The sequence below is a fragment of the Lepisma saccharinum genome, chromosome 26 (genome assembly GCF_977018435.1).
Source record: "Lepisma saccharinum chromosome 26, izLepSacc3.1, whole genome shotgun sequence".
Lineage (NCBI taxonomy): Eukaryota > Metazoa > Arthropoda > Insecta > Zygentoma > Lepismatidae > Lepisma > Lepisma saccharinum.
The window spans coordinates 6,574,867-6,590,239 of NC_139254.1; the positions used below are offsets into that span (position 1 = coordinate 6,574,867).

Here is a 15,373-nt window from a genome sequence, read left to right on the forward strand (position 1 = left end):
ACCACCGCTGCGTTACCAGATGTTACAAAATTTACAAAATGTAAAATTCATAAATTTCAAACTGAAATAATTATCCTGTAGAGTTTTTGATGCTCCATTTACCTATCATAAATTGATGTGATCTGAAATTTACATAATTATGCAATTTTGCAAAACGCTTATTTTTTTTTCTAGTAAATACTTCGAAAGCCATAAAAACTGCTTGAACAACTTCACCAGTTTTTTTCTATGGGATCTATGGTGTTTGTATATATGATATTCTTCGCCTGATTAAATTAATTTGCTTACGAAGAGAGTTATATTTATATATATTTTGTATAAATCATCAGACCATAACATGAAAAAGGTTGTTAGCGAGAAACTTTTCGGTTTGTCACAATACACGTGCAGACCAAGCGAGAAAAGTGTTGAACACTTTGTGAAGTTATTTTTAGAATGCATTGTTACTCTACAGCACCCTTATGGATTGTAAAATTGTAGTTTGTTTATGCAGGCTGTCTAGCGTATGAAATTCATTGCATGCCACTGATGTTACAATTCAGTTGCAGGCAGGTGTCCCGGTTCGTAGGAAGTGCAGTGTGCTGTGTGATAATTGTGAATTGCATATTTCATTTAATAATGGATAGAGAAGCTGAAAAAAGATGCAGTATTAGTAAAGTTCGAGGTAAAGAATGCATAATAGTTATGTGCATGTTAAATCACTTTTTAAAGTCAATGAATTTTTATGTTGACAGGTATATATAGTAGATTAATTTCATTGTCTCGAAAACAATCTTTTATCCTCCATGATATCAGAAGGTATTGCCAAATTTAGAGCCCACATTACACCAAGAACTTACAGCCTTTTACCACACCAGAGTTTGCAGCCATTTCAGATAAAAATGACAAACATTTCAGCAAGGCAGTTAAGACAGCAGCTTCTGTTTCCGAGGGTTCTGAACGTCTTGTATACAGAATACGAAAGGAAGAAACCGAAGGTTCTCTCGGAACACCGGCAAGAAAGAAGGGGAAACAGAATAATGCCAGAACGAGAAAATACGATGGCATAGTGCAAAGTGGATTGCTTCGCATAGTTCATTCCTTGCTTTTCGAGAACATTCCACTCATTCTGAATTTAATTTTGAGGAGGGTAAATGATGACAGTTCGTTACCGAATATATCTTAATGTTTTTGTTTTTTTTGCATTTATTTAATTTTGTTTATGTAACGAATACAACATTCAACGAAGGAAGTAACAATAGTTGCGTATAATACACATATAATGCAAATGTTAAATAGTAAATAGTTGCGTCAAAATATAAACTTTTACATGCAAATCTTGAGGTAACTATCGGTTTTCCCAAAATGCATCAAATACATAGATTTTGAAGATTTCCTATACGGAATTAAGGAAGTAAATTTGTTGCAATCATTAGCGATTAACAGCGACTCGATGCGACTCTGTTTGTTGATCTGGCAACGCTGCACTCCATTTAACCCATACTGACTTTTAAGGTTGAGATGCTCTATAGCGTCTATATACGTTTGCCTCACAGACTAGGAATGAGTGGTTTGCCTGTTCGAGTGGAGAATCTTTCGATTCCGTAAGCCATCAAGTGTCATCCGTGCGAAATATTAGATGATCGAGCAAAAAAGCCTGGATGCAGCACTCTAATTACCATACTACAGCTGACAAGAATAGTGACACAAACAGTGTTGCAAGTTCATAAATGCTTAATGTATACAAAATGGCAAAACTTTATTGTCACCTTACATGTACACAATTATATTACAATGGTTTATAAATGAAATAAATGACCTGTAAAAGCTACTGTACACATTTATAATTCAAGGATGTTTACAAAACTTGACTTAATCATTTATGAACAAGATAGGTACACAAAATTAGCATGTTTTCATGCTGGCAAGAATACAAGTTATGCATATTTTTATCCAAATCATGAAACAGGAAAACAATGGAATAAAATTAAGAGCAAATATTGACGACTCTTCAATTTCTGATGATCGCTACAATGAATTGTTTATTTATAAAAAACAGGCAACTTCGAAAATGAATTTTTATGTTGACAGGTATATATAGTAGATTAATTTCATTGTCTCGAAAACAATCTTTTATCCTCCATGATATCAGAAGGTATTGCCAAATTTAGAGCCCACATTACACCAAGAACTTACAGCCTTTTACCACACCAGAGTTTGCAGCCATTTCAGATAAAAATGACAAACATTTCTTTATTTCCAAAGCACTCCAAACTTTACCAAATTCTTTGTGACTATCATGACAAAATTCCTTCCATGGTTGTGATAAATTTCAATTACATGCAAACACTCACGACTCATATAAAAAAATCACATAAAAATATTGACAAAAACACACATCTAAAGCTTACTTTTAAAGAGTCTGTTTCTAGAAAAAGATTACAAGATACTTAGTAAAACTTGTTAGATATTCTATAAATATTATCAATATAATTTTTGAAGTACTGTGTAAATCCTCCACCTTAATATTTTCTTTAATACAGATAAACAAAATGTATATAAATATATGGTTTGCCCAGTCCAATGAATGACTGTACTTTCACAGGGCTGTTAAATAAATACTTAAAAATTGCTTTTGTTTATCATATCCAATTGCTTTTTTAAAATAAAGAATGTACATAACATGAAGAAAGAAAGACTCTTCAGTCAGTTTCACATGCATTTTAGGGAATAAAATATATAACCAGAAGTCTCTACTTCACAATGCAAACCTAAAAATACTTAAAGTTACACAAAAAAGTAAGTTCAATAACAATCGTGCAAAATCTTTCTCAAAATAAATAAACTTTGCACTTGTAAGTCAGTAGCTTAGTGCATTATTGTACAAAATTGTTTGTGTGTGTAAAAATATGATTAATTCATACATTAAAATTTGTTCTGGGATATGGAAGTATCACTGTACTGTCCTTATAGAAAAATAACACTCACCATTATCAAAGCAAATCATTCTTCTTCGCAAAGGCTTTACGTGCAATTTTCATCAAGACAGTGAACTGTTGTCACTCTTATGAACATTGAAAGTGTACATAAAATATATTATTTCCACACATGCTCAAAACAAATTTCCTGAATATGGCACACGTTGCAAGTATGCCAAGCATACCGTATGAATGCCAATAATCTGAAAAAATTCACTTATCAATCACCATTCCCAACATCTGCTATTTTCTGCAAGGCGTAATGCAAATCATCTGCACTGACGTTGAGCAGAATCCTTTGATGGATGCTGGTGGAGAAATCTTCTGTTATCAAAAGACGGCAACTCCCAAGTCTTGCACAGATCTTTAAAGCTTCTGAAGTGTTGGGTGTTCTGTACCCTGCGAAATATTCAGGGTGTGACAAAATAACTTGGACAAACAAAAGAAAACAAAAAAAAAAAGAGCTTACAATATGGCTGAAATTCGATTTTTTTTCTCACAATTCTCACAACACCAGAAATACTTTTGTGCCTCAGATAAGAACTAAATAACTTTGAGAGTAGTTTTTAGATTATTACATCACAAAACATAACTTTGATCAATATACAGGGTGTCTACCACAATAACAAATCCCAAATTCTTGACTTTTTCTCCTTCTTCTAAACAGTTATTTAATCGACCCCTACTTAGGTATAATTGGAAATTATGAAAATACGAGGTGCATCCAGAAAGTAAGTTTCCCTATTTTTTTTCCCGTGAAAGTAAACATAATGAGCCATGTAAATTGTGCATGCGCAGCAGAGCTAAGACGTATCAATCATATGCCAGGCGGACAGATCCCGCCCGGCGCCAGTAGCGAGGCAGCAGTGGTCCGAAGTGGAAGCTCGTATTCCTTCTCCCGCCGCATGCCAGTAGCGAGGCAGCAGTGGTCCGAAATGGAAGCTCGTATTCCTTCTCCTGCCGCATGCGAGGTTCGGTTGGTGATAAAGTTCCTGAATGCACAAAGGATTGCGCCAATTGACATTCATCGTCAGCTCTGTGAGGTCTATGGGCCGAACATTATGAGTAAGCAGAAGGTGCGTCGCTGGTGTCGGCAGTTTTCGGAAGGTCGTCAAAGTGTTCATGATGAAGAGCGCAGTGGGCGTCCGTCCCTCATCACTGATGATCTGGTTGAGCTGGTGCGGCAGAGAGAGAACCGTCGCTTCACGATTACGGAGTTGAGTAGCCTTTTTCCGCAGATATCGCGATCCGTGTTGCATGAGATTGTCACGCAGCGCCTGCTGTTCAAATAATTGTGTGCCAGGTGGGTGCCGAAAAACCTGACACCCGAACACAAAATGAAACGTTCAGGAGCAGCACTGACATTCCTGCAACGGTACCATGATGATGGCGATGATTTCCTCGACAGGATCGTCACGGGCGATGAGACGTGGATTTCGCACTTCACCCCGGAAACCAAGCAGCAGTCAATGCATTGGCGGCATAGTGGATCTCCGGTCAAGAAGAAATTCAAACAGACGCTGTCGGTACAGAAAGTGATGTGCACCGTGTTTTGGGACAGGAAGGGCACAACCCAGAGGTGAAACGGTGAACGCTGACCATTACTGTGAAACACTAAGCAAATTGCGTCGTGCCATTCAAAACAAGAGGCGTGGCATGCTTACTGCAGGTGTTGTGCTCCTCCATGACAATGCTCGTCCACATACGGCTCGGCGCACAGCAGCTGTTTTAACGGAATTTGGCAGGGAGTTGTTTGATCATCCACCTTACAGTCCCGATCTGGCTCCCAGCGATTTTCACGTTTTCTTGCACCTCAAGAAATTCCTGTCCTCCGGTGAGCATTTTGGCAACGACGAAGAGCTGAAGACGTCTGTCACACGCTGGTTCCATTCACAGGCGGCAGAGTTCTACGACAGTGGGATCCAAAAGTTGATACCACGATACGACAAGTGTCTCAATTCTGGTGGTTGCTATGTTGAAAAATAGCTGAACCTTTGCTGTACCTGTTGCCAATAAATGGTTTCCTGAAACTGTGTTGGTTTTTTTTTAAAAAAATAGGGAAACTTACTTTCTGGATGCGCCTCGTAGATATTGTTATTCAATGATAAACCCCTACCACAAGGCTGATTAAGATGAAAACTGAAGCTGTACTTTAACAACAGTTTAGAATTGCTTTAATTATATTAATGCAAGTAAAAATTAATGCTTCATACTCATCCTGGATGGGGAATGGCCACATTACTTTAATATATTTAGAAAACTTCATACACACAAGACTGTAATTCTAAAGAAACGAATTGAAAAACTCTTGACCACAGTTCAATACAATTTTAGGTTTCCAAATATTCAATTTTATCAAATCCCAGTACAGGTATGCAACAATGTAAATTCACTACATTGTAGGGATGGGACCGATTAATCGGTACTCTATCAGTATCGGCTGATATAGGCATATCAGTGTATCGGTTTATCGGTAAAATTACAGATTATTTTACCGATCCGATATATCGATAAATATCTGATAATTTAGTGCAAAATTCTGCCATTTTGTTGTAATTTTTATGGATAATCTCCATGCCCTAATTTCTAAAAAAGTAAATGTCTAAATATGCAATTTCTTTTTCACTGCAGTTACCTTGAAACACACATTTATTAAGGAGGTCAATGAACCTTGCAGGTTCTTCAAGGACCATTTCTAATTTTATATCGGATCGGTAGAATATCGGTTATCGGTATCGGTAAATTTTATATCGTTACTTTATCGGTATCAGCCAAAATTTCATATCAGCCCATCCCTACTACATTGTAAAAAAAGTAGCAAAAATTCTTGACCACAAGCATAATTTCTCGACATTTTCTTGACTTTCTTGAAGTACCTGTTGATTTCTTGGCTGGTAGATACCCTGATATAGCTATTTTGCCTCTTTTAAGTCCACTTTATGCTCAGATAGGCTAATTGAGACTGGAGCTACAGGGTGTCCGAGAAGTCCCAGTACCCCTAGATATATATATACATGACACATTTATTTACTATAACTAGAGGCATGCATATTTCGTTTTTTAAGAAAACACGAAATGTGAAATAACACATTGCAATGTTAATTTTTCATGTTTCTGAAAGGTGTGAAGTGCATTTTCCTACCCTGTTTTGTCAGGAAATGATGCGAAATGAACTGCAAAATGCGAAATAGACTATTAAACACGAAATTTACAGTTTATATACCGATACGACACTTTCTGAAATCTGAAGTATCCTGCGAGTTATGCAATGCACGTAAAATTGATTAATTCTGCTGTAAATACTTGAGAAGAAAAAATGGATCCCTTTATTCAGGAATAAATTTAATATTCTGGTAATGATTTACTGTGCTATTAGAAGGGATGTTTATTTTGTGTAATAGTGCACTTTTTAAATAAAATTTGGGATTATAATCACATTTTTAAAACCAAAATTCCATTTTATATACCGCTTTTTCACTGCTATAACAGCGAAATTTCATTTTATTTACTGCTTTTGAACCCGAAATTGACTCTGTTTTTATACCGAAATTTTGCTTTTTATTTACCAAAAATATGTGCCTAACTATAACATATGCATCTTTAAATTACATTATAACATACTTCAGAACTTTACATTACAGTACATGCATACCCCATGCATTGTCATCCATACATCCACACGCACGTCACTAGCTGTTCCTCAGCACTGTTACTGTGTCTGCTCACATCAGCCATTGTGCAACAACTGACACAAATTCGAGCACGTGTTCCATGTGACCTTCAGAGCAGGGATGCCAACCACAAAAACGAAATTGTTGCCAAGCAACCGAATAGTGGCCAATTTTCAACACAGTGACAACAGGATGCATGCAAGTAGGGGTATGGAAACTTCTCGGACATACCGTACAGTTTAAAGTGGGATTCAAAGCACACTGCGGATTGAACGCAAGAACCTTTGATTACAAGACAATACCATTACCACTATGCCATTGTGGAAGACCTAGGTATCATTAATCTCCTTCGATAGGTTAACGTGGGGCTTGAAAATTATAGAAACTATACTCCGATGTGCAAACAGCCCTCCAGGGGCTGCAAGAGTGACATTTTCATTGGGTGACGCATGGTCAGCACACTGAGTCCCATCACTGTTATTTTCTGCCTTTTGACGTTGGAAGTCCACTGCTTCTTTTCATGTAGCCTTTAAGTTGGACGTCACCCTCACGAGCATTTCATTCGGAATTGCTGCTATTTCATTGCGAATAGCTAACTTGAGATCACCAATTGTTGTTCGAATGGTTCAAATGTTCGAAAGTGGTGTTTACCTTGGACACAATTGGATTGTTGTGCGAGGTCTTTCAACGGCAGAGTGCTCATTGGCTTCGTCGCTCAATGCCATTTCAGTTAAGATGGAGCAGTTCCCTGGACTCCTCGCTCCCCGGATCTGATGATGTGGGATTATTTCCTCTGGGGCTACCTCAAATCAAAAGTGTATGTTGAAAGACCTCAAACAATTGGTGATCTCAAGTTAGCTATTCGCAACGAAATAGCAGCAATTCCGAATGAAATGCTCGTGAGGGCAACATCCAACTTAAAGGCAAGGCTACATGAATGTGTAAGGAATGGAGGTCATCATTTATTGGACACAATTTTAAAAACAAAGAAAAATTAATGTAAGCACTGAAAATGGCAATAATTTTTGTAGCAACTTTGATTATTAAACCTTGCATTACATTAATTGTTTTCTTTATAAACACATTTCAAATCCATCAGTTTTTTCTGCCTGTCCCTGTATGGCTTCAATTTGTATTGAAAAATGTACTTTGAAAATTTGTGAACAGTGAGTTCCTTTTTCAGTTCCTTCATTATGTGGCCTTTTTTCTTTATAGCTAACACAAATTTTGGAAAAATTGTGTTCATATATATGTTTCACCTAATTTTCTGGCGATTTGCATCGATAATTCATGTAAATAACGTTGGTTTTTGTAGCTACTATGAGGATGTGGGTGACGGAGGGTTAAGAACCGTAAACTACAAGAGGAACAATGTCAACCTACTGATAGAAAAAACATAAACAATTACCATCAAACACACAAAGCCCGACCATCTGTTGGTACACTCTGTCGAACACAGTCTCCTCAACTCCTGTCCTTTGGACCTCACCCATCACAGCTTGAAGGAAAAGCTGTTCCATTCTGCTACAGGATCTAATATGGAACAAATAGAACAGGATTAGTGTAAACAACAATGTACAACCTCTGACAATAAAGTTCGGTGAATGATCCTGAATATCGAAAGTAGACAAATTCTTAATGAAACCTACCTTACTGTCCTTCGAAGTAGTCCCTTCCCATGGCTATGCACCGTTGAGAACGGCTGTACATGTCCTGGAAACTTTTAGAGAAGTCTTCTTTCGGGATGGTGTTCAAGACCCTCGTCACGTTCCGTTGCATGTCCGGAATATCCTCAAATCTCTGACCTTTCAAAGCGATTTTGAGGCGTGGGAAGAGAAAGAAATCTGGAGGATTCAGATCCAAATTTCTGGCAATGCATTGCTACAGAGGATGAGAGCTGGTGTGTGAGGTACGACCCTGAAACGAAATGCCAAAGCATGGAATGGCATTCTCCTGCATCACCCCGTCGGAAGAAGGTCAAGGCGTAAAAATCACGCATCAAGACGATGCTTATCACTTTCTTTGACAGTGATGGCATGATCCACAAGGAATTCCTGCCGGAGGGAACAACAATTTTTCCGCCTTGGCCTTCTTCCGACGGGGTGATGCAGGAGAATGCCATTCCATGCTTTGGCGTTTCGTTTCAGGGTCGTACCTCACACACCAGCTCTCATCCTCTGTAGCAATGCATTGCCAGAAATTTGGATCTCAATCCTCCAGATTTCTTTCTCTTCCCACGCCTCAAAATCGCTTTGAAAGGTCAGAGATTTGAGGATATTCCGGACATCCAACGGAACGTGACGAGGGTCTTGAACACCATCCCGAAAGAAGACTTTTCTAAAAGTTTCCAGGACATGTACAGCCGTTCTCAACGGTGCATAGCCATGGGAGGGGACTACTTCGAAGGACAGTAAGGTAGGTTTCATTAAGAATTCGTCTACTTTCGATATTCAGGATCATTCACCGAACTTTATTGTCAGAGGTTGTATATTAACAATACAGAAAAAAGTTACAATACAAAAGTAAAAATAAAGTATCTGTGTTCGTAACAGGTTACTTAAGCAGGTTTCGTGTGTCCCGCATCTAAAGTCCCGTAACAAGAATAAAAATAAGAAATAAGAACAATTCCCATCAACCTGGAATTTGTGAAAACTATGTCGAAGTTGATACCAATATATTAGAGTACAAGCTGGAATCTATCATGAATACCAACCAAAAATTTTTGGGAGTCTGCAAAAAATTCCTCATGCTAGTTTTTGCAGAGTATAAATGAAGGGGTCGGGGTTAAAACATGGTAACTGACATTTTGGTCAATACTGAATTAAAAAAAATAAAAAAGTAATTGTCATGTCATGTGATTTGCATTGGACTCGCTGAACTCTTTGAAATTGGTCAACACAACACGAAAACAATTTATCTGCAGTTTAGCTTCTAATAACCTTTCTTCTTAATAAACCCAATAATGACTACACTTACCATGTTTTACCCCCAACCCAAGCCATTAAAATATCCTGTAAATTATGCAAAATGGATAACTTTAATTATTTTGGTATAAGCACAGTGGGGAGAAATGGATTTTGTGGTTGAACCAGTTAAAACAAAACATTCTTACTTTGATATGGTATAGTGCCAATTAAAAACCATACTTTAAAATATTCTGAACTACATACTTCAATTTCCAAGACTTGACATTGCTATTGGTATTGGATCAACCCAACCTACAATAAAATAAACTGCACAGATAAAGTGTTTACTTTCCTATTATATTTAAATGTCGATTTCTAAACCACACCACTTATAGATGTGGAGTTGTTAGATTTGAAAATATTAATGCTTTCAGCGGCACATTTTTCATCACAGTGTATCCTAACAGATTCAAGTTACTCATGTCAAACCTGAGGACTTTTACAATTTTTGCAAGAGGGCTCACCTTATGGCCCTGACTTTGAAGGAGGAGATCATCTCGTTTAGCGCTTGGTCGACATGCACCATTGACACCAGCTGCTTGGGCTTTTTGGGTGACTTAGACGGAGTTCTTCCGCTTCTCATGTCCAGCTCAGCAATCTCCGTGGCTCTGCGGCAAATGTCCAGGGCCCTTCTGGCATCCCCAGACACAGCTGCAACTTTTCTGGAAAATGTACACAGACTCTGATTTCATTTCATTTGTTTGGAATTACAACTATTTCTTTGCACAACTATTTATTACATTTCAAATATAATTTTTTTTAAAAAAGAATTAATAATCATAATATGTTCAAACTCAAAAATTCAAATATAAATAAAAATATTTTTCTTCGTTTTGTAGTTTACGGTTCTTACAAGCATTTAAACACACTTTCTGACGTAATGTTTCGGGAGAACACAGTCCCTTCGCCACACATCTAGTTAGAATCAAACTATAAATGAATGTCTGATGAAAGGTGCATGTGTCGTCCCGTAACATCATATCGAAAAGAGTGTTTAAATGCTTGTAAGAAGTAAACTACAAGAGGAGTAATTCTGCAATGCAAGCAACACGTACAGGGTGTGGCAACATATATATCTACTGTCTCGCACTAGGGAAGAAACTAAGCATGCTAAGTAAGAGCATGGGGATGCCATTTCTGTAGCAATGGAGCGTTGGACCTCTGAACAACATGCTTTTGTGGTAGAGGCATATTTTAAAAGTAATCATTGTACGGTAGTGTAAATTTGAACAGCAGTTTAACACTGAGAGATATGGAGGAGTACCAAAATTACGCACAAAATGGAGGTCTGTAGTTCATTTCCAATAAGATGGAACAACTGCACATACTGCTTGAGAAATGATGGCAATAATGTGCTTGCAGGCAGAATCATCTAATGTATCAGTAACATACCATGCCTCCAAGATCACCCATTCTGACTGCCTGTGATTTCTTCCTCTGTTTGGTACCGCAAGAACCGAGTATATGAACACGTATCCCTAACTTAGAGACCGTGAAGGGAAGAAGTCAAGATAATTCCAATCGCAATAGATAATTTTGTTCGTTGACTCCGTGAGTCTAAGAAACTAAAAGTTAAAATATACAAAACAGTAATTTTGCTTGTAGTATTATATGGATGTGAATCTTGGTCCCTTACATTGAAAGAAGAACATAAATTGAGAGTATTTGAAAATAAGATCCTTAGAAAATTATTTGGACCTAAAAGGGATGAGGAGACAGGTGAGTGGAGAAGGTTACATAATTTAGAACTACATAATTTGTATTCATGTCCAGATATTATTAGAATAATTAAATCAAGAAGACTTAGGTGGGCAGGCCATGTGGCACGAATGGGAGAGGAAAGAGGAGTTTACAGGATTCTTGTTGGGAAACCTGATGGTAAGAGACCTGCAGGAAGGCCAAGACGAAGATGGAGGGACAAAGTTGACATGGACCTAAAGGAAATCGGTAGGGATGGAAAAGAGTATATAGATCTTGCTCAAGATAGGGACAGATGGAAGGCCTGTGTTGCTGCAGCCATGAACCTTCAGGTTTAAGAAGGCTAGAGAGTTAGTTAGTTACAAATGGCATTATGATATTTATCAATTACCACTATCTTGCTTTACATTGGCTGTATTGCATTACTGTAGGAAATAGTATATTAAAATGGTAGATGTATATTGCCGAACCCTGTACGGTGTACAAGAAAAAAATAATATTTTTTTTCAAACCAAGACTTATGCCAACATGATTTTTATAAATAATAATAGAACACTTATTGCATTCTATTTCTGTTTCTGGCAAAATATTTTGATTGTTTCCAGCACTCATCATCTGGTGAGCAACAACAAAACAGTTTGAAGTAGTCAAAATATTGTGTTTCCCGTATTAGTGAATGCAAGGAAGGAGGGTGCCTCCCAGATGGCATATTGGTAATGCTGTTGCCTTCTAATCAAGGTGTACCGTGTCTGATACCTAGTGAAGACACACAATGGTTCGGATCCCACTTTACACTGTAGGTCCAGTCGCTATTAGCCCATATATGCATAAAGTGTACTTACAACAAAATCTCAGACAGGATGGAGTGCCAGAATAGTGGAACCTCAATTTCATGTTTTCCAGGGAACAGGTGAAAAATACTTAAACTGCAGGTCCCGCTGTATTTGTATGACAGTACTCAATAGATCCATTAAACAATATATATATATATATATATATATTCAGACTAAATTGAATTGCAACTTATGTTCTTAAGACTCAATAATTACAAACGTAGTGTAATTGCATGCTTTCTAATATTAATTTGAGTACAAAATCCAGTTATTTTTTAAAAGCAATGTAAGAAGAGAGAACGAGAAGGGGGTTGGGGGAAATGGACAGCCCTTACCTTGCCACTAACTGAATAGCATCAGGATCAAAAGCCTGTAGACCAACAATGCGAGCTGTAACAATTTCTTGCAACTGTTTGTATGTGTATGGTTGAAATGTCAACCTCGTCAATCCCTGCAAGAATAATGAAAATAATCATACAGAGAGAATAATGATTAAAGAATAAAAATACAATTATGATAATTTGATATCTAGCTGGTTCCAACTTGTTCTGCAAAACTAAATTCTCTGACTTCTCCAGGTAACTTTAAATAAGTTTATAGACCACGATAAAGTAATTTAACATACTAACATAATTTACTCTGATAAGCTTACATTTCGTTTTTTTTAAAAAAAATAAAAGTAAGCTTATCAGAGTAAATTTCATTTTTCAAAAAATGAAAAGTAAGCTTATCAGAGTAAATTATCACCAAACAGATATTTTTAGATACAATACAAACATGATGTTATATCTTCAACTGTACATGTTAATCCAATGAATCAAGTATATTAAACATTGCTGAAAATTAGGGATGGGCCGATATGAAATTTTGGCCGATGCCGATACGAAATTTTGGCCGATACCGATATGAAATTTTGGCCGATACCGAAATTTACTGATAACGATATTCTACTGATAAGATATAAAGTTAGAAATGGTCCTTGAAGAACCTGAAATGTTCATTGATATCCTTAACAAATGTGTGTTTCGAGGTGACAGCAGTGCAAAAGAAGTTGAATATTTAGACAAATACTTTTTTTTAGAAAGTAGGGCATCGAGATTATCCATAAAAATAGCCTACCGATTAATCGGTCCCATCCCTACTGAAAATAAATAAAGAATGAAATACAAGAATATATGTATGTGAAATACCCCTCCCCTCCCTCAAAAAAAGTTTGGAGGAAAAACTGGAAAAAGTTTCCATTTCATCATTACCATTTCCTCCCTCTGGCTGGGTCGGCATAGAAGTCAAGCCTCTCCATTTTCCTGGTCTTCCACCATTCCTCTCTTTCCACGGTGTTCCAATCTTGTCCTCTTCTCCTAACACTCTCCGCTATCTGCTCTTTCCACCGACATCTTGGTCTCCCCCTTGGCCTTATTCCCACTCCTTGTGCATTGTAAGCTCTTACTGGTAGTCTTTCTGCATCCATCCTCTTCATGTGACTGATCTATCCTGTCCTGAAGCTTCACCACACCCATCGTCTGTCTGATCTCCTTATTCCTTATTCTATCCCTTCTAGTCTTCCCCAATATACTCCTTAAAAATTTCGTCTCCCGTGCCTGCATCTTTTTTTTCTCTCTCTCTCTGTCATTGTCCAAGTCTCTGCTCCATACATAATTATTGGCACATAGTAAGTGTTATATATTACCTTCTTGCATTTTATAGGTACATCCCTCTTCCATATTAATCTTTGAACGCTTTCATATAGTCCACCACCCATTTGTCCTCTTCTGTTTACCTCTTCATCTATTCTTCCACTTCTATCAATTATGCTTCCTAGATATTTGAAGCTCTCCACTACCCTCAACTCTTCCGTGTCCATCTTTATTCTTGGTTCATTTCTGGGTCTGTCTCTTGTTGTTATTAGCACCTCACTCTTTTCTGCACTGAATTTCATTCCTGCTCTTCTGATTTCCTCATTCCAACTATCAAGCTGTCTCTGTACTACTTCTTCCCTGTTCCCCCATATTACTAAGTCATCAGCAAACAACAGGGCCTTCATCTCTTCCTCTCCTATCTTCTTCCCCACCTCTTCATGAATTGCATCCATTGAAATGATGAAGAGCAGTGGGGAAGGAGCACTTCCCTGTTTTAGTCTATTACTTATACTGAACCACCCCGTTCTTCCCACTGGTGTCTTCACACAGCTCTGGTTGGCCTTGTATGCGAGTTTCCACTTCTGGCTAGCAAAATAAAATATTTAATTTCCATGGCTTTTCAATTTCCAAAAATATTGCACAAACTTCAATACAATTTCTTCCATTTCTACAGATTCCTTTAAATGGATCATGAAGTTTATGATGCCAGTTTTTTAACTTTCAAACTTGAAATCACCGAGTTGCCACCAATAGATGCAAGATCAGCTTTACTACTGCTGATATCATGGAAATGTGGAGCCCTACCTTGACAATCTCTACATGCCTTCAGGGTGCAATGCAATGTACAGGGTGACCATCAGAAAGTATGTGTTGAAATTAAATTGCCAATACCAGCAGATACATTTCTGGAATCTAGGTATCTCATGATACCATGTGATGAATATGCAATCTGAATTAACTGGAAATTATGTAAAAGTCGGAATTTAACAGATTTTACACCAGTACAATAAGAAAAAAACAATCAAAATATTAAGGTTGTAAACTTCCATATTGCTTCTGTCAAAAACGAAATATGCATGTACCTACTAATAAATAATAAACAAAATTAACCATTACAGTACTCAAATAACCAAAACAGCCAGGCACTTACCAATCTGCTAGTGACCCTCCCCATTAGCAGTCTCTCAGGCAGATCCATCGTGTTGGCAATTGTGATCACGATCAACCTGGAGTTAACTTTACTTGGCCAATCCAGTAAATTGTACACAACGTCCTGCCGTTTTGTCCACAGCAAGTCGAGCTGCAATGAAAAATAAATTAAAAAAATCATTATACATGACAGAATAATCTCACATTCACAAGCAGTTTCATTTTTTTTAATATACTGAAAATATTACACCCAGCTTGGACTAAATATGTAACCCACTTGCCTGAAAATTTATGCCACTGGCTCTTGTGTATGGTGTGTACTGTGACTCTTTGCCACATTCCCTTCAGTTTAGATTTGAACAGTACTTTACACTGATGCTTATATGTGGGTTGGAGATTTAATAGTGGCAACACTGCTGTATATACACCATGAAACAGAATCGGTGCTTCTTGCTTATACCA

The 15,373-nt window shown here is 37.4% G+C and overlaps 1 protein-coding gene across 3 annotated transcripts in view; it reads right to left on the reverse strand.

Moving 5' to 3' along the window:
* Positions 1–2,079: 2,079 nt before the first annotated feature.
* Positions 2,080–15,373, reverse strand: part of Orc1 (origin recognition complex subunit 1) — a 55,591-nt gene continuing 42,297 nt past the window's right edge. For all 3 annotated transcript variants that reach the window (XM_083112301.1, XM_083112300.1, XM_083112299.1), the window contains 5 exons: positions 14,913–15,062; positions 12,461–12,576; positions 10,059–10,256; positions 8,037–8,161; positions 2,080–3,356 (listed from right to left, as the gene is read on the reverse strand). In XM_083112301.1, the coding sequence (XP_082968427.1) occupies positions 3,178–3,356; positions 8,037–8,161; positions 10,059–10,256; positions 12,461–12,576; positions 14,913–15,062 (768 nt within the window). In that variant the 3' untranslated portion in view covers positions 2,080–3,177. The remainder of the gene's footprint in view (positions 3,357–8,036; positions 8,162–10,058; positions 10,257–12,460; positions 12,577–14,912; positions 15,063–15,373) is intronic.